The sequence below is a fragment of the Macrobrachium nipponense genome, chromosome 17 (assembly GCF_015104395.2).
Source record: "Macrobrachium nipponense isolate FS-2020 chromosome 17, ASM1510439v2, whole genome shotgun sequence".
Lineage (NCBI taxonomy): Eukaryota > Metazoa > Arthropoda > Malacostraca > Decapoda > Palaemonidae > Macrobrachium > Macrobrachium nipponense.
This window is the reverse complement of record NC_087210.1, coordinates 52437354-52460143: the sequence shown is the minus strand read 5'-3', so window position 1 is coordinate 52460143 and position 22790 is coordinate 52437354. Positions and strand designations below refer to the sequence as shown.

Genomic DNA, 22790 nt, shown 5'->3' with positions numbered 1-22790 from the left:
CTAATTTTAGATGTTCTATATCAGATTTTAATCTATTTTCCAATGGTTTAGAGGCTCTTGGTTTATTGTCATAATTATTTGCTATGTTCTTCATATATTTGGTGTTTGGATTATCATTAAGGTTATTTATTTTAGCTATATATTTTAATCCAATTTCTTCTCTTCGTACTTTCAGGGGATCTATTCCTGCTTCTACATACAGACCTTCCACGGGGGAAGTTCTGTAGGCTCCAGTGCATAGTCTAATACCCATGTTATGTATGACATCCAGTTTTGTTAATAGGGTTTTAGAAGCACTACCATATACTTGACACGCATAATCAAGTTTACTTAGACAAATAGCCTTATATACTTTTATCAGAGAGGTTCTATCAGCACCCCAGTCATTATGCGCAATTACTTTTATTATATTTAAGGATTTTCTTACTTTTATCGCCAGTTGTTCTATATGTTCTTTATATGTAAGTTTTTTATCAAGTATTACACCAAGGAATTTTATCTCATCATCATATTCAATTATATCATTTTTTATGAATAAAGTAGGAATTAATTCCTGTTTTCTTGATCTTGTAAATCTGACCGCTTTAGTTTTTTGCGGTGAAAATTTAAAACCCTTGTTATCGGCCCATTTTTTTATCCTATTTATGGCTGCTTGCATCGTTGGTTGTTCTAGCGCTTTTTCACCACTACTACATATGACGAAGTCATCTACAAAAAGGGATCCTTGGACTCCTGGTGGGATCATTTCAATTATCTCATTTATTGCTATAGCAAACAATGCCACGCTTAGTACACTGCCTTGGGGAATTCCTTCCTCCTGGATAAATGATTCAGAGATTTCTGCCCCCACTTTGACTTTTATATATCTTTCAGATAGGAATTCCCTAATATATTCATATAAATTGCCTCCTATTCCCCATTCTATCAATTTTTTTAAAATCCCTCCCCTCCAGGTGGTATCATATGCCTTCTCTAAATCAAAAAATACTCCTATTGTTTGTTTTTTACCAACCATTGCATTTTGTATCTCCCTTGTAATCATTAAGAGGGGATCTATGGTACTTTTATTTTTCCTGAATCCAAACTGTCTGTTTGATAATAGCTGTTTATTTTCTAATACCCATATTAATCTGTTATTCACCATTTTTTCAAATATCTTACTAAAAGGGAAACCATTGTTTTGTTCACGATTCTTTGCCATTCTCAAAAAACCACTAATAATAACAATACTATAACGAACGATAATTTTTGTACACAATTTTCATTCATATGACTGAATTGTTCGAAACAGTTACAAACAGCTTTGCATGCTTCCTCACTTGATGTTTGCTGCGTTTTTGTTATAAAAGCATGGGGGAACTTGAAAATAAAAAGTGTCATAAAATAATTTAAAAAAGGCCATGGATAGTACCGAAGATGATTTGTATGATAGGGCTGACGAAGCCGAATCTGACTCGCCAGAACCAGACTGGAATCCCTATGATGGTGGAATATGTGATCAATCTTGTCATATTAATAAGAAACTTTTAATGAAAAATGAATATCACGTTATCCTAAATGTTATTACTACTGTAATTACACTATCATTGATAACCAGCCCGAAAAGAGTCTACTTGAGACTCAGAGGTCTGGAAAAACTAACCCCTATTAATAATAATAACACTATCATTGAAATTTCTGAAAGGTTACCGAAAGATGAAGGTTGCTGTGAGAGCAACTGTAACTCGATGTTTACATTTTCTCAGCTGAGATTGCATAGATAAAAGTTGGGTTCACTGATATAGAATTATTCATCAAATAGGCCATTTGTTATGGATATGCCAATAATACACAAGATAAAAATGGTTTTATTACCTTTATCATCAGGCTATATCCTGTGAATCTTCATGTATGTTGGTGATTATTGCACCGAAGCCAAGGCTAGCCTGCTGATACTCATCTTAAAATTCAAGGGTTGATTTTTAGAACTGTAGTATAAGACAACCCCCAATTTTTCCGGGTGAATTTTAGGATTTAAAGGTCATCTTATACACGGAAATATATGGTATATCAGCTTTACGTTATCAGTTCCGTCTTTGATGTCTAAATCTACCCCAGTGATTCTTAAACTGGGGGGGCCAACCCCTTGGGGGATATCTGCAAATTCAAGGGGAGGAGCAAACCCTAGAAAAAAATTAAATATCCTCTAATTATATTCATTATTCTCTTTACAAGAGTGAGGAATTAATTCAGAAGTTTGTGAAAAAATGCAAAAGTATCGTCTTATAACGATAGTTTCCTATAGTCTACTACTCTACTAGACTTTTTGGACTTATCATGTTTTGTAATTATTTACCTCGCTCCCAATTCCTTGAAACCTCTTCTCTTTCTCTTTTTTTTCTCTATTTTACTTTAAATCTGGGAGGGAATTTTACTCATATATGCAAGGGGTAATAAAAAGTTGAATAACTCCTAGTCTACCCAATATGAAAGTAGCTAAGAAATCAATTATTGAAAGGAGACCAGTGCAGAGCACTGGTTTGTAAAAAAATCCTGCAAAAAAGGTACCAACAGCCCTTTCCAGCAACAAACCTATGCTGTCATCTTCAATGGTTTCCTTCAATGTTTTGAACTAAGAAATTAATTATTGAAAGGAGACCAGTGCAGAACACTGGTTTGTAAAAATTCCTGTAAACAGGTACCAATGGCTTTCTAGAAACAAACCTACTTTGTTATCTTCATTGGTTTCCTTCAATGTTTAGAACAGTGAAGAGACTCAGGTCCTAAGAGAGAAGTCAGTTCACTGATCAAGGAGGTAATCAAGGAAATTTCTCTAGTGTGAAAGGGATTCTACAGTCACCTCTTCATACGCAACGCCTCAAAGAGGTGGGAGCCTTATCATAAAACTGTCAACGACGAATTTCTGAGGTTGACTTCTTTCTAACTAGAGAGAGCAGAGTCCCTAACGAAATCAATAAAGAAAAGGAACTTTCTAGCCGGGGACAACAAGAATATGTACTTCCTTATCCCCATCCATATATCATGAAGGAAGTCACTTCAATTAATATGGAAAGGAATGGTTTACAAGCTCTGCATCTGCTGAAAAAGGCACTAGCCTGGTCTCATGCTCATGATTTATTGATCCTTGGAAGAAGCCTGACCTTCCACAGAGGCAACTTATTTACAGTAATTGATCAACAGTCAGAACAAAATCCTTTGGTCTTCAGAAGACAGGATTTGTTAACTGCATTATGAGAAATACCTGACTGCCTAGTGCTGACAAATGGAGCTAAATCATCTGGTGTTCCTAGAGAAATTGGTAAGTCACCTCTGTTTCACAGTTCAATCTCTCCAGCTCAAGCTAGCCAACTGTTGGAAGGAGTCTTCAATGTATAAAACATTGTGCAAAACAAGAATTTTCAACAAGAATTCTTTTGGTTCTTCCAGCAAAAGAGATGGTCAATCTCTTGGGTCTTCTGGAAAGGTGCTTGGTTGCAAGAACAATACTTGTATATAAGCTTCATGGAATTGAAAAAATTTTTCTGTCTCCATGTATTTATAATATCAAAAAGGAAAGGGCAAACATCAGGATCAAGTCGAACAAGGCCACCATTGCTTGCCTCACAAACCAAGGTAATCTCCATGTCAGACTGATCTTAGAAATTCTTGCTTACATCCCCATGCAAAGCTTTCTAGATCCTCATTTCAAGTCTATGAACACTGACACTGGCAATGCTATTTTTGGCCAGCAAAAGGGCTGCTCCTGTCTACCTATCAGCAACATCACCTAACATGAGGCTTCCAGCTGGGGCCTATGGGAAGGGTTATGGACACAATACTGTGACCATGGAGACAATTTACAGGTCTTAGGCCTTTCCACCAATCAGTCTATTAAGGCAAGTTCTAGTAAAGTTGCGAGGGCAGTCGACTGGTGCTTTCAGGAGTGGTTTTCAAACCTTCTGGACCTAGATGCAAACTTAAGAAAACTGTCAAAGGATAAACACGCAACTGGGTCCTTCAATCCTCACACGTGGAGGCTATCCACTGTACATTCAGATACAGTGGCTTTCTAGAGGTCACAGCCACTGCAATTCACAACCTCACTCTGACTTTGGATCATCTGGAACACATGAAGTATGACTCAAACAATGCACCACAAATGGATCTGGGAATTTTCAGTAGGGGCCTCTTCAATTCTAATCAATACAAGCTGATGCAACTAGGATTTTGTTGCAAGAAACTAAGGCAATATATAATAAATAAATGTGTCAAAAACATTCTTCATGTCATAAAAACACGCTTTTGAATTCTTCTCTTTCAAGGACCACCATTTGACTGTCCCATGTAGCTGCTTCTATTGTTAAGATAAATTATAGAAGGTTGCCTTAGATTTTTCTGATATACCAGCCACAATCTTCACATTAACTCTTGTGTAAAGATATATATCAATACAATCTCAATTGGTCCTTCATTAACTCCTGCCTTTGTACTGACCATCTATGTAATGTGCTTAGTCTTGCTGCTCTTTCAAATACATACTCTCTGCATCCCATTTCATCATATAGTATTTGTTACTTAAAGCTAAACAAGTACAGCCCCGAGGAAATAAAATGATGTTCACAGTATGCTAAATAAACATCATCAGTAGTTATAAATCAAACATTCTGAAACATAGTGAGGATCAATTGGTGCTATGTTTTGCATTTTCTTCACTCTAATACATTTAACATTCTATTACTTTAGAATTTGGGGAAAATATCCTTGGTTTCTTAGCACCTCATACATATAAAAACACCCGACCCCCCAACACACACAGAGCCACTGAAAGGTAACCTAACTGCCAAGTGGGTCTTCCATTTATGAGAAAATTTGCACTACTCTTTACACATGGGACTGCTAATTTTTGTGACCTTGTTCTGATGAAATTGACAACAAATATATCCACTATTCTAAGATTAAACTTGAGAATGATCATCTACCCTACACGAATCTGAGCAGATCAAAAATGAACTATCTATTTTTAGTAAAAAGCATAAAATCATTACAACTTGAAAATCATCTCTAAGCATATCACTCCATCCACGCAACAAGGTCCCTGAAGGAAATGCATCCACAGTGTACCCTATACGGCAAACTGTATGTGGTAACTTTTTTTGGTTGTTCACTTTACCTTTTCATTGCCTTGTGGCTGTCCATCTTCCAACTTCCAAACTCCAACATTTAGGAACAAACTATTCACGTGAGTCTGATAAACTGAAAAATGTGACTCTGCAGTTGCATTTATCTTACAATAACAAAATCTTGCAACCAGGGTTTACCAATGACTTACACTGAACAAAACTGTATATTTAATTTACATATAGTCAAATAATAACTGCATAATTTTTTAAATTATTTTCAACAAAGTTCTTCATGCAATGTACCACCTTTGTACCCTTTAACAACATCTAATTCTGGTATGATCATGCACTGTGTAATGAGGTAAAGGAATACTTGAATAACATTTTGCACTTAACTTCTGAAACACTAATCCCAAGTATACTTAATTCTGTAAAATTATTCAAGTGCAATAAAATATCAAGTGTATAGGTGTAAATATCTAGGAATATGAATGACCATAATTACAAACTTACAAATCTACTCAAACACCATTATTAAAAAAAAAAAAAACCTGTGTACCAACAAAGTGTTGTGCCTGGGCATTGAAGAATAATAAATAAAATAAATACTACTTAGTTACAGGTTCTGTACTTTGAAAACACAGTATAATGTTATGGAACTCATATGCAAAGTTGATGTAGTAGTAGTTGAGCAGTGCTATTTCAAAATTATTAGAGCAACTATGAAGACTTCAGTCTCAATCACAAACAGGCATTGTAATTATGAAAAAACATGTTACTTACATTTAATCATAAAATGGGCATAAAAATCCAATTTGACTACCTGAAAATGAAGAGGAGACTTTTGAGAGGAGAGAGAGAGAGAGAGAGAGAGAGAGATAAATATAAGGGTTAGGAGTGAACCAAGACTTACCTGTATAGAAGCCCGATAGAGGCCTGGATGAGCCCTGGGTTTGGAGGCACTAACGAGGGAAGGAGGAAGGCTATACAGTGGTTTGGAGCCACCGGCTGCGAGGGTCAGATTGAGGCACAGCCACCATCTGTAACATCAGGCAAACAACCAAGCCTTTACACCACTGACTTCAAACCACACTCATTTTTTTCCCCCAACCAGCTGGGCTCCCTCATAGATGCTGAGACTAGAGATTTCATTCACTGCTAAATCTATTTCAACAGCATATCAAAATGATTACTTTTCCTTAAAACAGCCGAGATAGCTGCCATCTATTCTACCAGCTGTCCTGATCACTAGTCTCATTATGAAAGCAGGAGGAGCATGGAAAGGTCAAATCCTCTGTATTGATGAGGCAGACTAGTTCCATCAGTTCATCACCTGCCTGTCAACTGCCAGCTTAGTTATGAATGTCAATTTTAAGTCATCTTACCTTGAATGCCCTGAATATTGTCTCAAGCTTTGCATACAATATATATAATTACTGCAACTAAAAAGACACAACTGCAACTAGACAAACTACCATCAGCAGAAAGGAAATCATGAAAGAAATTTTTAGAAAGCATATTCCTTTGAATGCAAAATTTTTAATATCTTTGATACACCAAATGCATTCTACTTGATATATAAAAAAAACCAGCAGTAGTAAATAAGGTTGTTTATAAAGCTATAAAATGTTGCATATTCTGCTATATGAGAGTAGAGCTCTGAACTGGAAAGTTCCCTTTCCAAGTAGATTCTATGATGGGACATAAATCAGGAAAACTCCTTAGGCCAAGCTTGATCTCATTTTTGATAACTAATTGCTGGTCAGTCAACAGTCCAGGAGAGACCAACCAAGCTCACTGCAACCCAGGGTTTTATAAGAGAAGGATTGGATGGTTCCAAGTGAGTGGGCCAAGAAAGAGAAAGAGCAGAGTAAAAATAAATTCTAATTGGGATATGAATTATTGAGTCAGTGGAGCAAAGACATTTTACCCATGCATGTAGCTAAGTACCAATACCACCTAAAATGCTAAGAATGTGCTGTGTATGTACCTAATTTTGGGATGCACTACCACCGTACAACCCAGCATGCAATGAACAAGCAACATGACAACCAAAATACTTACATTATCCTGAGTAATCAAGCCTGCCGTGTCCTGTGGGACAAAAACCAGGTTTATGGCCATGCAAACCCACCCATTTGATTATTTTCATTACTACATCAAACTAGGCTTTAACTCATGATCATAACTGCCCCTAATTAAAAGGGAAGAAATTCCCTTGGCCTCAAAAAGTTTGTAACAGAAAATTATCCTTAATACACATAATTTCTTAACAAACCCTAAGAGGCATCCACATTGAACAAAGTACTGTACATCAAAAATTCTTCTGGTCTATCACTGCTTTGTTTCTTGGTATGTAACTAACAAATACTACTCTGTGCAAACCAGCTTCTTCCATGCTTTACAACCATTTAAAACTTATTAGGATATTACAGGATAACTCTCATACTCAAGCCTTACACCAATGTTGACATTAGTAACAAAAAGGTAATAACAGTTAAAACATTTCTTAGACTGTACAATTATGCCCAGCACCAAGTATAACAATTGTCAAAATTAAGGCGTACTACTTTTCATCTAGGATTATTTTAACAAATACATTACCACAATCACCTAAAGTACACAAAATAAAAAAAAAATGAGCCAAGCTAAATTTTAAAAAACAGTAACCAATATTTTTTAGCCTTGAGCAAATAAATTCTTATTTGATCACAATTACACTTCACAGAAATGGTATACAAATATTTGGCAGGAAGAAATACTGTACAAATTGTAAGGGAATAATTTGCATAGTACTCTATCTTCTGTTAAAGCTTTGAATCTTGAAAAAGTAGCATTCCTAAGTTCTTCTGATCAATCTCAAAGCAATTATCAATTAGCATAACATATTATGATAATAATCTACCAAAAAACATTTTAATAATATTACTGCTATGCATTTCTTTATTTTTCTTCTGAACCATACTCCGTATTTTCATCAATGTGTCTACTCTACTTCTAAAATGAGCAACACAAGTATGTAGTCAAATAAAAGCAAGGTCCCTCCACTTTTGTGTTATTATCTATAACAAATAAATAATGCATTACTAATGCAGTATATATTAAACATAACCCTGCACAACCATACTTTTATTTAAATATCTAACAACATGCTATGAATACTTCACACACACATATGATAAGCAGATCAACAATTTACAATAAATCTGGTAGAACAACTCTAAAAACCCTGAGAATCCACTCTTAACTCTTGTAAAGCAATACCCCCACTGAGCTACCAAACCTCAAAAGCAAAGTATAGTGACAAATCTCTGTAAAACATGGAAAGCACATAGTGTATACTTTAGTTCGGTACAAAAATCAAGACGAACATGTGGATATGAGAGAGAGAGAGAGAGAGAGAGAGAGAGAGAGAGAGAGAGAGAGAGGAGACGAGAGAGAGAGAGAGAGAGAGAGAGAGAGAGAGAGAGAGAGAGAGAGAGAGAGAGAGAGCTTTCCATTAAGGGTGATTAACAGTGGATCTTCACTAACCCAACACCATTGGGACCTGATGAATCTTGCGTGACTTTAAATCTTGGGATACAGTATTACCTCTTAAGCAATAGCTAACCAAATTATCCCTTTAAAATATCAAGCTTGTGAAATAGTGTGTAAACCTCTGACACTGACTTTCTGCCAAACACATTATCATTTTATTATACACTGCAAATTTAATGAAAATCCTGAACCTTTGGGCAGTCAACAGTCAAACTAGGCTGCTTCACATCAGATCCTTTCACTACATTTTACATCTCAGTATATCAAAATAAGATTTCAATCAATAAAATACTTTTCTATGCTATTACTTGTCATATATTTATATGTACTTAAAATAAATCACAAAGAAATAAAAAAAAAAAATTCTGTACTATAACAAAATAAATGCACTTTTAAATCGTTAACTAGAGAGGAAAAAAAAAAGAAGAAAATATATGTACTTTGATGATGAACAATAAGAGGTAGAAATATGCATTTTACTGTCATCACACAAAATGCATTAAAACATTGTATATACTACAATCCACACACACTCACTATAAATGATTAACACTGCATAAGCTTTTAGCATGTGTCATTTATACATTTGACAATCAATAACAAGACATTGCCTGAGCATAAGCATAAATGAAATCGGCACTTATAGCTTAAAAATTGGAAAACACCAACCAGACAGGTTTCTTCTTATGTGTCCAATTACTGTAAATCTTATTGTAGTTGACAGGCTCCCAACCATTCAAGAACTACATAGAATTGCACAGCTATCTTTTCAAGCAGTTCATATGTTGGTAACGAAATTGTATTGTCCCAATCTTAATGGTTCATCATTACTTAACCGATTTTACTTAACTGATTTTCAAGTGCATGTTAACAACCATCAACTAAAAAAACTTTTTTCTCTTCTCGATCTAAAATTATCCATTTCCTTCATCAGATGAATTTGCTCCTCTCCCAAGTATACCCCACAACCCAGAATATGTAAAGCTATTTTGACAAAACATACATCTAAACATAGTTTTGCAATTACGCACCATATTATGTAATGCATTAAAAAATTTAATAAAGAACGTTACAAATAGTTGTGATCCAAACTCACACTTTTAACCACTCTAAGATTGCTAGATGACATGAGAGAGGAATTTGTGCAGTATCAAATGCCTCACTGTTATGATAAAGTTTACCTTGTTAGAGCCTGCTCAAGTGAAAAAAAAAAATTCTATTTATAGGCAATATTAAAAACATATTTGACTACATATTTTCAGTACAAACCTAATTAATTTTAATAAAAACAGAGATCTAGCATAATTTTTGGCGGCCACTGCCAAACCTCAGTTTGGCATTTGGCATTTAAAAGGCTCGATCAAAAACAATAACAACAGTAGTCACCTAATGCAGCCATTGTCACCGGACAGTATGTTAGCTCAAGAAACAACAAGGGGGGCCTGTAATTAATGGTAAATTATCTTTCTTTCCTATATGATGAATAGTCTTCTATTCACCTAACCATGTAATCAATAAATAACATAAAAATTGGAATATATGGACAACATTCAAATGGCTTGAAAAGATATTGCTGCCAAACCACCCACACACTTTTTAAGAACTAATGCATTAAAAACATTTTGGTAACATCTTATAAAGCACACAAGAAAGAAAAATCATTAAGGGGCACACCAAACGCCAAATTTCAAGGAATTATCGAATTTTAGTTATTAACAGTTTTCAACTGCTTTATATCTAGATAAACATATCCTGAAGTGGTTATGCAAAAAAATGATTTTATATTGGGTTATTGACTATTTTTTTCATACCTGTATGATACTGTGAACCATAAACTGTGAAAAAGATTTGTGAAAAAAGTCTGAATGAATAATTCAGGATAGGTTCAAGTAAGTCATAATCTGTTATGGACTGTTTTATGCATAAATAAACATACTTTAGAAATTTTATTGCTAAAAAAAAAAGAATGTTTAGATTGATTAATGAACAATTTTATTCATAGCTTGTACGGCACTGTGAGTGATTGGATCAAGTTTGAGTTATACACTCTATTTTGAACTGTTTTATGTGTAAATAAACATATCTTCAATGTTATTTCTAACAAAAATTTTTCAAACAGTTCATGGACAACTTTGTTCATCGCTTTTATGGCACTATGGATGACACATTGTAAAAAAAATAAAATTATGAAAAACAAATGTGTAAAAAATTTATCAAAAATCATTGTTCCCCATTAAAATATCCCATTTCCTCTAGCATTAGCATCATATAGAGAAAGTGGCTTACAATGATATAGGGATAACTGGCTTCAGGAATCGAGATATCCTTGATTGTATCTAGTTTTTGAGTAAAAAATTATTGCACTTTTGCGGTTTCCTGAATAGCTATGCTTAGAACTCCAAGAAGACTAAAACAAGACTTGTGTAGATTCAATATTATTTGTAGAATAAGTGGTAAAAATTGAAGCAAGTCACTTCAATCATAACGTTGCCTTTTGTTATTAAGTGCTACCCATAACTGCTAATTTTAGGTAATATGTAAATCAGGAGAGAGCACAGTTCTATTCATTTGATTATATAGTAAATTTCAGGGCATATTTCTTTTTTTTTTTTTTTGCCGTTTTCTCAGTTATTTTTTTTTTATAATAAATGCTTCAATCTCCAAGATGACTAAACAAAATTCAAGGAAACTTTTACAGCTTGTTTAATAACTACCGTATATTTCTGCGTATAAGGCAACCTGTAGATAAGACGAAGTGAAAAATCATGGCAAATTTTTATGAACTTATCTCATATCCGTAGTATAGGATGACTTCTAAATTACAAAACCGAATCTTTTTATTTTTTTTTTTTTTTTTTTTTTTTTTTTTTTTTTTTTTTTTGGGGGGGGGGGGGGTTTTTTTTTTTTTTTTTTTTTTTTTTTGGGGGGGGAGAGGATAAAAGTGATTTGCAAAAATTAAACAGTACAACAATATTTATAATAATGATGACTTAAATAAAGGTAGTTTTGCTTGTTGTATCCAATTACAGTATTACTATTTATTATTATTTCTGTATTACACAATATAAACATCGTCATGTATATCATTTGCGTTTAATATTGTTTACATTCTCAAAATCTCGGCCGATTTGAGAACATACTATTGATATCTTCATTGCCATTATTTATTAGAAGATATATAATTCGGAGATACCTTCTATCGTAAATTAACAGTTTGGTTGAAAACGTGCACATATTACAATGAATTTACTAGTATTCAGTCTTGAGATTTCCACTGCATGAGGGATGAACAAATATGTATTTTATTTTTACTTTTGGAAGCCACCATTGAGAATCGGCAGGGTTTAACAACTTGACAATATTCATGGAGCTCTTAATAAATGCTCGACAGATATGGAAAACATCAGCAATTTGCTGTTTCTCAATTCGGTTTATGTCAATAGTATATGATAACAATAATTGCTTCATCCAGAATTCTAAAAACCAGAATTTTTTAATGGAGGATGGAGGAGTATCATTAGTATTACAGTTGATGAGAGAGAGAGAGAGAGAGAGAGAGAGAGAGAGAGAGAGAGAGAGAGAGAGAGAGAGAGAGAGAGAGATAGGTTGTTACACTGATAGATATCCACTTGCAAAAGTCAAACAATAGTTGTATGCAGAATAATGATAATTTTAATAAAACTTGTTTTACTATAATCATATTGCATGTATTATCGTGTTACAATTATGAACAGAGCAATGATGCATCATTTGCATTCTGGATTTGTTTAGATATTTAAAAATAATCAGTTGGTCACAGTTTGCCGTTATTATCACTGTCTTTAGGTGTAAAATAGAACCTAATTCAGAAATACATTCCTTTCGTAAATTATCAAAGCTGGGTTAATGATGCTGATTCTATTTCATGTTTTTCATAAATATATACATGCCTAAAAGGGAAACCATTGTTTTGTTTACGTTTCATCGCCATTCTCAAACAACCACTAATAACAATATTATAATGAACGATAATTATCGTATACAATTATCGTTCATATGACTGAACTGTTCTAAACAGTTACAAACATCTTTGAGTGCTGCCTCACTTGATGTTCTCTGCGTTTTTGTTATAAAAGCATAGGGGAACGTGAAAACAGTAAAAAATTTTTTTTTAAAAATGCTATGGATGGTCTGAAGATGATTTGTATGATATTGACGACAAAGCCGAAGACAACTCGCCAGAACCAGACTAGAATTATGATGGCATATGTGACCAATCTTGTGATGCAAGAGAAACTTTTAATGAAAAATGATTATGATGTTATCCTAAAAGTTATTACTACCATAATTATACCACCACTGAAATTTCTAAAAGATTACCGAAAGATAAAGGTTGCTGTGAGCCCATCCGCGCAACTATAACTCGATGTTTACATTTTCTCAGCTGGGATTACAAAGATAAAAGTTTGTTTTTCTGATTTAGAATTATCCCAGAAACAGGCTATTTGTTGAGAAGATATGCCAATAATATAGTATAAGGAAAACTTGTTTTATTACCTTTATTACTAATCTATTTCATAAAGTGAATCTTCATGCATATTGGTGGTTAGGCTATAGCACCGAGGCCACCAATAGCCTACCGATAAACATCTTAGAATTCAAGGTTTGATTTTTAGGATTGCAGTATAAGATGATCCCCCACTTTTTAGTGGTGAAATTTTGGATTTAAAGGTCGTCTTACACACGTAAATATACGGTATATATCTATTATAACAATTGTATTAATTTATTTTGAGTGCAACTTTTTCTGGCCACATTTTCAAAAAACCTTAAAAAATCTTTTAACTGCAAAATTTGGTTGTAAGGGTGGTAAAAAGTTTAAGCAAATCCCTTCAATCACAAGGTAGAATTTATAATGGGACCTTATGGTGTCGGCGTGAACCAAAGAACCAAAAATTTCTGGGCTTTCAAAGAAGTTAATTATAAATAGAACCCCGCCCAGAGAAATTTGCAATTGATGCTGAATTACAGAAGGATCCAGATTACAGGTAGACGAATGTCTACCTTGTCCAAAGCCATCCTCAAAGATCTTTTCTAAGATATAGGCTCACACAATCCCTTACCTGAAACCCTTGGGGACAATGCATAAGCAAATTTTATTTCCAACAAAAACATTCTGTAAAACTCAAAAATATACAGCATCAAAAAGAATTATAATTTGTCTAAATATGTACTTGTACACCATATATCATGCAATCCTTGCAATTTTGTCCCAAAACATGATTTCATCACATATCTCATGTATAGTGGAAGAAAATTTTGTAAATCTTTGTCAAACAAATGCTCATACTTCGAACTGACTGATTATCGTGTTTATACTTATACTCAACGGCCTACTACGTCTCACGAGAAAAACTGTATATTACCATTTTTTTTATTTACAATATATAGCCTAATGATAACCGTGATAAAAAAAAATATATATATATATATAAAGCATTTCAATATAAAATTTAGCATAAAAGATGTTTAAAATCGTAGGTCACTGTCCCACGGTGACGTCACGTGCAGCAGACTTGAGAATGAACGAGGGAGGGTTGATATTTAGGAGAGAAGGAGACTTAAAATATTACTCAATGCATGTAAAAGCAATAACAATTCACATAATGAAATTTTGCAATAAATTTAACGCAATGATAAAATATGAAAACAATCAAATGCAATAAATAAAAAAAAGTCTTAATTGAGCCAGTGTTCGTTGCGTCAAGTGACACAATCTAGGACAGGCGGCCCGCGGTTAACGGCGCAATCACTCAACGGCGAATCGGTTTTACGGCGGTCGTCAAAAATATTCATTAAAAAAATAATGCATTTTAAAGGTATCTTTACAGCACAATATTCAGTTAACAGCGCCGCTAGTGCCATTGTCTAACGTGTTCATACATTTGTAGAAATGCCGTTCAGACCATAAAGGTTATGCAAATTATATTAACAAATTTTATGGAGAGTTATTACGTAGGTATTAGGGTTAAATATATGCCTCTGACGCTGTTCTATGCCGAAAATATCGAGTTACATAAGTGCAAATTTAGCTATGGATCTGTCGATTTATAAATGTTCATGCTTTTGTTTAAAATGTGTATGAAAATGTATTATGTGAAAGGTATTTTTATTTCTGTACAGAAATATGATACAAAGGCAGCTTTTGAAACTGCCCTTCACGTTATCAAATACGATGTTTTTTCATGTTCTTTCTTGTGAGCCGCCGCCTGCCACTCTTCCGAAAATATCGATTTAAAAAAAGTGCAAATTAGGGATCGATGTGTCGATTTTATAAATGTTTATGCTTTTATGTTTAAATGTGTATTGAAAAATGTATTACGAATGGTATTTTTATTTCTGTGGAGAAATATGATAAAAAGACAGCTTTTGAAACTGCCCTTCAAGTTATCGACTATGATGTTTTTTCAAGTTCGTTCTTGTATGCCGCCGTCTGCCGCTCTTCCGAAAATATAGAGTTAAAAAGAGTGCAAATTTAGCGATCGATGTGTCGATTTTTTAAATGTTTATGCTTTTATGTTTAAAATGTGTATGAAAATATATTACGTAAAGGTATTTTCATTTTTGTACAGAAATAAGATACAAATTAAGGCAGCCTTTCTAACTACGCTCTACATTGTCAGGGGATGTTTTTTCATGTTCGTTCTTGTCCCCCAGTTCCGAAAAATGCATTGTGTTATTTTATTAATTATGCATCTTTTCCATAAATCCTTTAAAAAGTTATACATTATTTCACTGTATCCAAGAATATTGTATGTATTCTCATATTATTGTATTTTAAAATACTACAGCAAATTTAAGCCAGTATTCCGCGGAGCGGCCAATGTTGGGGTTTGAAATCAGCTGATGAATACGAGTTTGTTTCACCATAACACAATTCTGAGCGAATGCTCTTGCTTCTAGTTAGCATAAACGAATATCTATATACTTGACTTATATGAGACAAAGTTATTTTTCCTTATACAGCGTGTTTTTAGGTGGAAATATTTATTGATTATGTCTCGTTGTGAATGTGAACTACTTTTTTTTTCGTTAACAGATTACGCTGGCGGCATGTGTATTGCGTAAAAAATTATGTGATTCCATTCGCAATAATCCTTTATATCATCGTAATACAAACTTTACGCTATTTATCTTATATCGGAGTGAAACCAACAGTAAAATGTGCTCTTTCAAGCACAGTAGTTTTGATTAAAATGATTTTATCCCAATTTTATCTACAGTTGTGTTTGATGGCAGACGTTTACTGCAGTTTTATCCTTGTTGCCGATGTACGATAATAGTCATTAGCAGCTTGAACAGTTTTCTCAGCTTCAGTTATAACTAGGTTTAAATTTAACAGTATATTTCCCGATTGAACTTTAATCTATATTGATCTCTGATCTATAGCGAATAAAGTTATTACATTAAGATATCTCAGTTCTATTCTATACATAACGCTATTTATAACAAATACGGTAATGTTGTACTGTAGTACGATGGTTGAAATACAAGCCAAACAGATGTTATCCAGTTCGGTTGTACTTAGAAAAAAAAAAAAAATAGTAGTTTCTCGTTCGGTTGTTCATGGCTGTACACGTTCACGCAACGAGTATAACGTTAAAACCATACTTTCATCATTCTCTTTTGCTGTTATTGAACTTATGTAACTAGAAGATGGATAAAGTTTGGCCATTGTAATTTGATTTCTCATAAAATCGGACTATCGTAAGACAAATGATCGTTACCTGAACACTACAGCAACCTGTACACTCTATAAACATTATTATATCTTTACATACTCTAGACACCCACATGTACTGTACAGTAAATTCTATAGTACTATACTGCATAAATATAATTTTACTTATTGCGCCGTTGTGGGATTACGGCGCCTTTGACTGGTCTAGAGTTTCGAAAGAAGGTGTGCGGTGGCCGTAGGCTTTAAAATCGCTCAGCGTCGAAAATCGCTTAGCGTCGGTGGCCAGGAACGGAACCCCTGCCGCTAACCGAGGGCCGCCTGTATAACAATATTTAACATAACAGTAAATGAAAGAACAAAGCTTTTCATCATAAAATTTAGCATAGACAATTAACAAAATCATTGTCATTGCAGTGATGCACAGCTAACTTAAGGTAGAGGGAGGGAGCGACCAATCTTACATCGGATTTACAGGTAAATCACTTCCCCAGAGATTAATACAACACAAACGGTCAGTTAAGTATGGACAATAGAACTCAGCTATTTTCAACCATATAAATGAACATAACCATAGAATAAACTGGAATTTGTCACATGTAATTTATAGCAGCAACTGCCGGTACAAGAGTCAAATGATGGAATCGGCCTTAATAAAAGGGAGGCAGGTAATGAACATCTCAAAAGGAGCATGGGATTCAGATGTGATTGACAAGATTTTCATTCAACCAATGCTTAAGAAGATTAAAGGAAGATTATCAGTGGGGGTGACCTAAATTAGCTTGCCTGTGGATGGACCTCTTGGTATAAATACCACCTTTTCTGTAAACTTTTCTCATTCATCTACCTGAAGAGGGAGACAGCAGTCTCTGAAATATAGTACTTTTTTCTCACATTTTGGTGTTTTATGGGCTCCTTTTATTAGATGGAATTCTGTTGTAACAGAACATTTTTACCAGTCATTATAGTATAGATTTTGCCATTTATTCTTCTCTCCTCAACAATATCACGATGCATGATAACTTAAAATCATTCATTCATCATTCCTCAAATTATTAACACTCCCTCAACTCCAAATCAAGTTAGCTGTACATCACCGCAATGACAAATGACTTTGTTAATCGTTTATGCTAAATTTTTTTGTGAAGCTTTCTTCTTTCATTTACTATTTTTCTGAATATGGTTAAACTACACAGTCTCACTCGACTTATCAAACACTGGGTCAATTAAGATTTTCTTATTGCTTCTGTATTGCATTTGATTGTTTTCATATATTATCAGTTAAATTTATAGCGAAATTCTCTTTTTTTATGTGAATTGTTCTTGCTTTTGTATACATACAGTAATACTTTAACTCTCTTTTCCTTCTCACCTCAACATATAAACACTCCCTCATTCAGTCTCAACTGGGCTGCTAAAGTTTATATTGAAATGCTTTATTCTTTTATTTATTTTGTTGAATTGGTTACCATTACACTATATATTGCAAATGAAATGTTAACCCTTTAACGCCGATTGGACGTATTAAATGTCGACATAAATTGTCTGTCGGGTGCCGATTGGACGTACAGTACGTTGATAAAAAATTTTTTTTTTTAAATTCGGGGAAAAATACTTATAGGCCTATCAGCTGAAAACTTTTGAATCGCGCGCCTTGGGGGATGCTGGGAGCTAACGGATCAAGGCGTTATTTTGTTTACAATCATTACGCAGGCGCGCAAGCGCGAATTTCTTTCTTATCACACTAAAAAGTATCAGTGACACACCTCAGAAATTATTTCATCACTTTGACATAATTTTTGCACCATTTTAAATTAGCAATTACATGGAGTATTATATATGAAAATGTGCACAATTTCATGTAGGATACAACAAAAAATACTCATGATTGTAGCTTTTATCAGTTTTAAAATATTTTCATATAAATAACGATGTGCCAAAATTTCAACCTTCGGTCAACTTTGACTCTTACCGAAATGGTAAAAAAACCCAATTGTAAGCTAAAACTCTTATATTCTAGTAATAATCAATCATTTACCTTCATTTTGCAACAAATTGGAAGTCTCTAGCACAATATTTTGATTTATGGTGAATTTATGGAAAAAAAAAAGTATTTTCCTTACGTCCGCGCAGTAACTCTTCTGAAAAAAATCAAGACATTTTTTTGTCCGATTGTCGTAATGTTTGCACCATTTTAAATTAGCAGTTACATAAAGTTTTATATATGGAAATGTGCGCAATTTCATGTAGAATACATCAATAAATAATTGAAGGCTGTAGCTTTTCTCATTTTTGAAATATTTGCATATAAATCACGATAAATAGAAAAAAACTACGTTCGCTCAACTTTGACTCTACCGAAATGGTCGAAAAACACAATTGTAAGCTAAAACTCTTACAGTCTAATAATATTCAGTCATTTATCTTCATTTTGAAACAAATTCAAAGTCTCTAGCGCAATATTTAGATTTATGGTGAATTTAAAAAAAAAACTTTCCTTCCCTCTGCGCGTGGATTCTCCGGCGCAAATCTCCGAAATGCGTATGTTGCATTCTCCTAATAATTGCTCCATTTCATATTAGGCATTTCATAGAGTTTTATATATGAAAATGTGCGCAATTTCATGCAAAATAATTGAAGGTTGTAGCTTTTCTAATTTTCAAAATATTTGCATATAAATAAAATATATTAAAAAATTTGACAACTTTTAACTCGTCCGAAATGGTAAAAAACTGCAATAGTAAGCTAAAACTCTTACAGTATAGTAATATTCAATCATTTATCTTCATTTTGAAATAAATTGGAAGTCTCTAGAACAATATTTAGGTTTATGGTGAATTTTTGAAAAAAACATTTTTTTACGTCCGTGCGTTACGAATTTATGCATCAATTTGTGATAATATTTTCTCTGTGTTGCTTTGATCGTTTTACAATGTGTTATATACCAAAATGATTGCAATTTAGTGTACAATACAACAACAAAAATTAACTCGTTAGCTTTAACCGTTTTGCTCACAGCGCGATTTGAATACAATTATATATGAAATATTGTTTTCGCGCTATCATATATCACATTATTTATATATGATAATGATATTTTTTTCATTTCTGATGGTCGCATACTAAACTTCAGGCAATGACAAAAAAAGGAGCCAAAAATGAACTCTTAATCTTGAAAACTAAGCGCGCTGTGATTTTTTTAAAAAATAATTTTTCCACTTCGGCGCTGACTCCGAGACCCCCTCAGCATACGGGAGATGATTTTTATTATACCCCTTCGGCGTTAAAGGGTTAATACAGTTCTTGTGGAACCCAGTAGGCTGTCGAATACAAGTACAGGCAGCCCTCAGTTGGTATCGGTTACAGGCATTTCGGTTTTACAGCGCTTGTTCAATACAATCATAACTTGGTTTTACCCTCCATAGGGTTTATAACATTTATGTTTTACGGCACTTGTTCAATATATTCATAACTTGGTTTTACCCTCCATAGGGTTTACAGCACCATTGTCTGGTTATTGGTGGCTTAAGCCTAGTGCTGAGACCGCCTCATAAAATACAAACATAACGAATATGTATCTTTTCCTTGGCTCTTTTAAAAAGTTATCCTTTACTTCGCTGTATAATACTGTATGTAGTCTTATATTAATATTGTATTAAATACAAACAAACCAAAAATGTTTGGGTTTGGAAAAATCTGCTGACAGTAGAGGTTAGATTATTTCGCTGTATTTAACACAATTCAAAGCAATTTTCTTGCGTCTATTTAGTGTAAATTAATCGCTAGAAACTCTATTTATATGGAACAAGGTTATTTTTAGTTATATGAAGTATTTTCCAGTTGAAATATGACCTAAATACATCTTGTTGTAAATTACATTGCTATTTTTTTTTTATACAGATGGCGCCATTGTCTAGTTATCGGTGGTTAGATCCTAAGCACCAAGAGACCCTCAAATTTGCATCTCTATCTTGGCTCTTTTAAAGTTATACTTTAATTCACTGTATCCAATAATACTGTATGTAGTCTCATATTACTATAGTATTATAAACTACAAACAAAGCAATCAATGCTGGTTTGGAAAAAATAGCTGAGAGCGGAGGTAAGATTATTTTGCCTATCTTAACTCAATTCAGAGAAATTTTCTTGCTTCTATTTAGCATTAATTAATCTCTAGAAACTCTATTTATATGGGACAAGGTTATTTTTATCCTATGAAGTATTTTTAAGTTGAAATAGGACTTAAGTCTTGTTGTGAACCAGATTGTTATATTTTTCATTACTAGATGGTGTCGAGAGCAAGTGTTCTGTATAGAAATTTAAGATCCCATTCGTTATTTTCATCCGATTTCATAATACTAATACAGCAGATCAGCAATCACGGAATCAGTTATTCATGGGTTTTTCTTGGACCGCTTCTCATGCTATATCGCTGGTATGAATTGCAGCATCGCGAGACAAACGCAAACAACCGATAATCACCAACATACAAGAAAAGACTCACATTATGATATTAACTGACAATAAAGGTAATAAAACCATGCTCACCTTATATATTATTGGCATATCTCCATAACAAATAGCCTATTCAAGGTTTACGTATGACGTTCATTGGTAGGCTAAGCCAAGTTTTAGTGCGATAACCACCAACATACACGATCAGATTCATGTTATGATATTAATTGACCATAAAGGTAATAAAACCATTCTCACATATATTATAGGCATATCTCTGAACTTAGTTCCATTCGACAACTAAAAATCGTGATGATATTGGTTAAACGGAATCAGTTGATTATTTTAGGAATGTAAACAAAACCAGAATGCAAATGGTAAATCACTAAGTTCATATCATAATACTATAATATGGTAAATAATACATGCAATGTGATTAAACACAGTAAAACAACAGTTTTATTAAATTGATCATTATTCTCAATACACACCTATTATTCAACTTTTGCTAATGGATATCTGTCAGTGTTACAACCTAATCAGGCAACAGTCTCTCTCTCTCCATAAAGAAACAGCTGATTGCTGACATTATCTGCCATAACTATTGAGCCACCTGGGGGGGCAACCAAGTCCTTATGGGTGCCGGTCCCAAGCCCGGATAAATAGGGAGGGTTGGTGTCAGGAAGGGCATCCGGCTGTAAAAATCTGTGCCAAAACCAAAAATGGAATGAGCCGAAATATGGAAAGAGGTAATGCTAGGGCGTACTCCGTAAACGACGCACAGAGACATCGCCCTAACTCTGTGGTAAGGCGAGGGCTACTGCATCAGGAGCGGGTGCAGCTAAAGAAGCGAGCTCACATTGGGTTCAGAGTATGTCAGCTAAATGTTGGGTCCATGACTGGGAGAGGTAGAGAATTGGCTGACTTGATGAGAGAAAAGAAAGTAGATGTTGTGTGTGTGCAAGAAACGCGGTGGAAAGGAAATAAAGCTAAAGAGTTGGGAGATGGATATAAGCTATATTATAGTGGAGCAAATAAACAAGGTAGAAATGGAGTTGGCATAGTACTGTCTAGTGAACTAAAGAACTCGGTAATAGAAGTGCATAGAAAGAATGACCGTATCATCAGATTGAAGATATGTTATGGAGGAGAGATTCTGAATATTATAAGCGCATATGCACCACAAGTTGGTTGCACAGAAGAAGAGAAGGGAAATTTCTGGAGAGACATGGATGGAATAATGCAAGAACTGGAAGAGCATGAGAGGGTGATAGTTGGGGCAGATTTGAATGGCCATGTCGGAAGTGAAAATGAGGCGATTGGGCGGGTGCATGGGGGCCATGGAATTGGGGAGAGAAACCCAGAAGGAGAGAGTGTAGTGGACTTTGCTGTGTCATTCGACATGGCAATAGTAAACACATTTTTTTGAGAAGAAAAGGGAACACCTAATAACATATAGGAGTGGGGGAAGATTCTCCCAAATAGACTATTTCTTGTATAAAAGGATAAATCTGATGGAGGTCAAGAACTGCAAAGTTATTCCAGGCGACCATGTAGCCCCCAACACAGGCTGCTATGTATGGACTTGAAGTTGAAAAGGGAAAGAAAAACCAAAGCTAAAGGGATAAGGAAAATTAAATGGTACGAATTACAGAAGGAAGGGGATAAGAAGAGAGAGTTTAAGAGGAGGGTTTTGGAGGATATTGATATAGGGATTGAAGATGTTCAAGAATGGTGGGCACGAAATGCAGCAGTAATAAGAAGGCATGGAAAGGAGCTGCTAGGAGAGACATCTGGTATCATATGGGAAGAAAAGGATAGTTGGTGGTGGGATGAAGACATTGAGAAAGTAGTAAAAGATAAGAAGGAGGCAAAGAAAAGATGGGAAGAGTCACAGTCAGTGGAAGACAGAAATAGGTAGAGAGAGAAAAACAAGGTGGTGAAAAAGGTGGTAGCCCAAGCTAAAGCAAAGTCGTATGATA

General features: G+C 34.2%; 1 protein-coding gene across 4 annotated transcripts in view; it reads right to left on the bottom strand.

The window, feature by feature from the left end:
• Positions 1 to 22790, bottom strand: part of LOC135196221 (palmitoyltransferase ZDHHC8-like) — a 282811-nt gene that overhangs the window by 69912 nt on the left and 190109 nt on the right. For 3 of the 4 annotated variants that reach the window (XM_064222861.1, XM_064222864.1, XM_064222865.1), the window contains one exon: positions 7164 to 7193. The exons of the other annotated variant lie outside the window; for it this stretch is intronic. In XM_064222861.1, coding sequence (XP_064078931.1) covers positions 7164 to 7193 — 30 coding nt within the window. The remainder of the gene's footprint in view (positions 1 to 7163; positions 7194 to 22790) is intronic. 4 annotated transcript variants of the gene reach the window in all.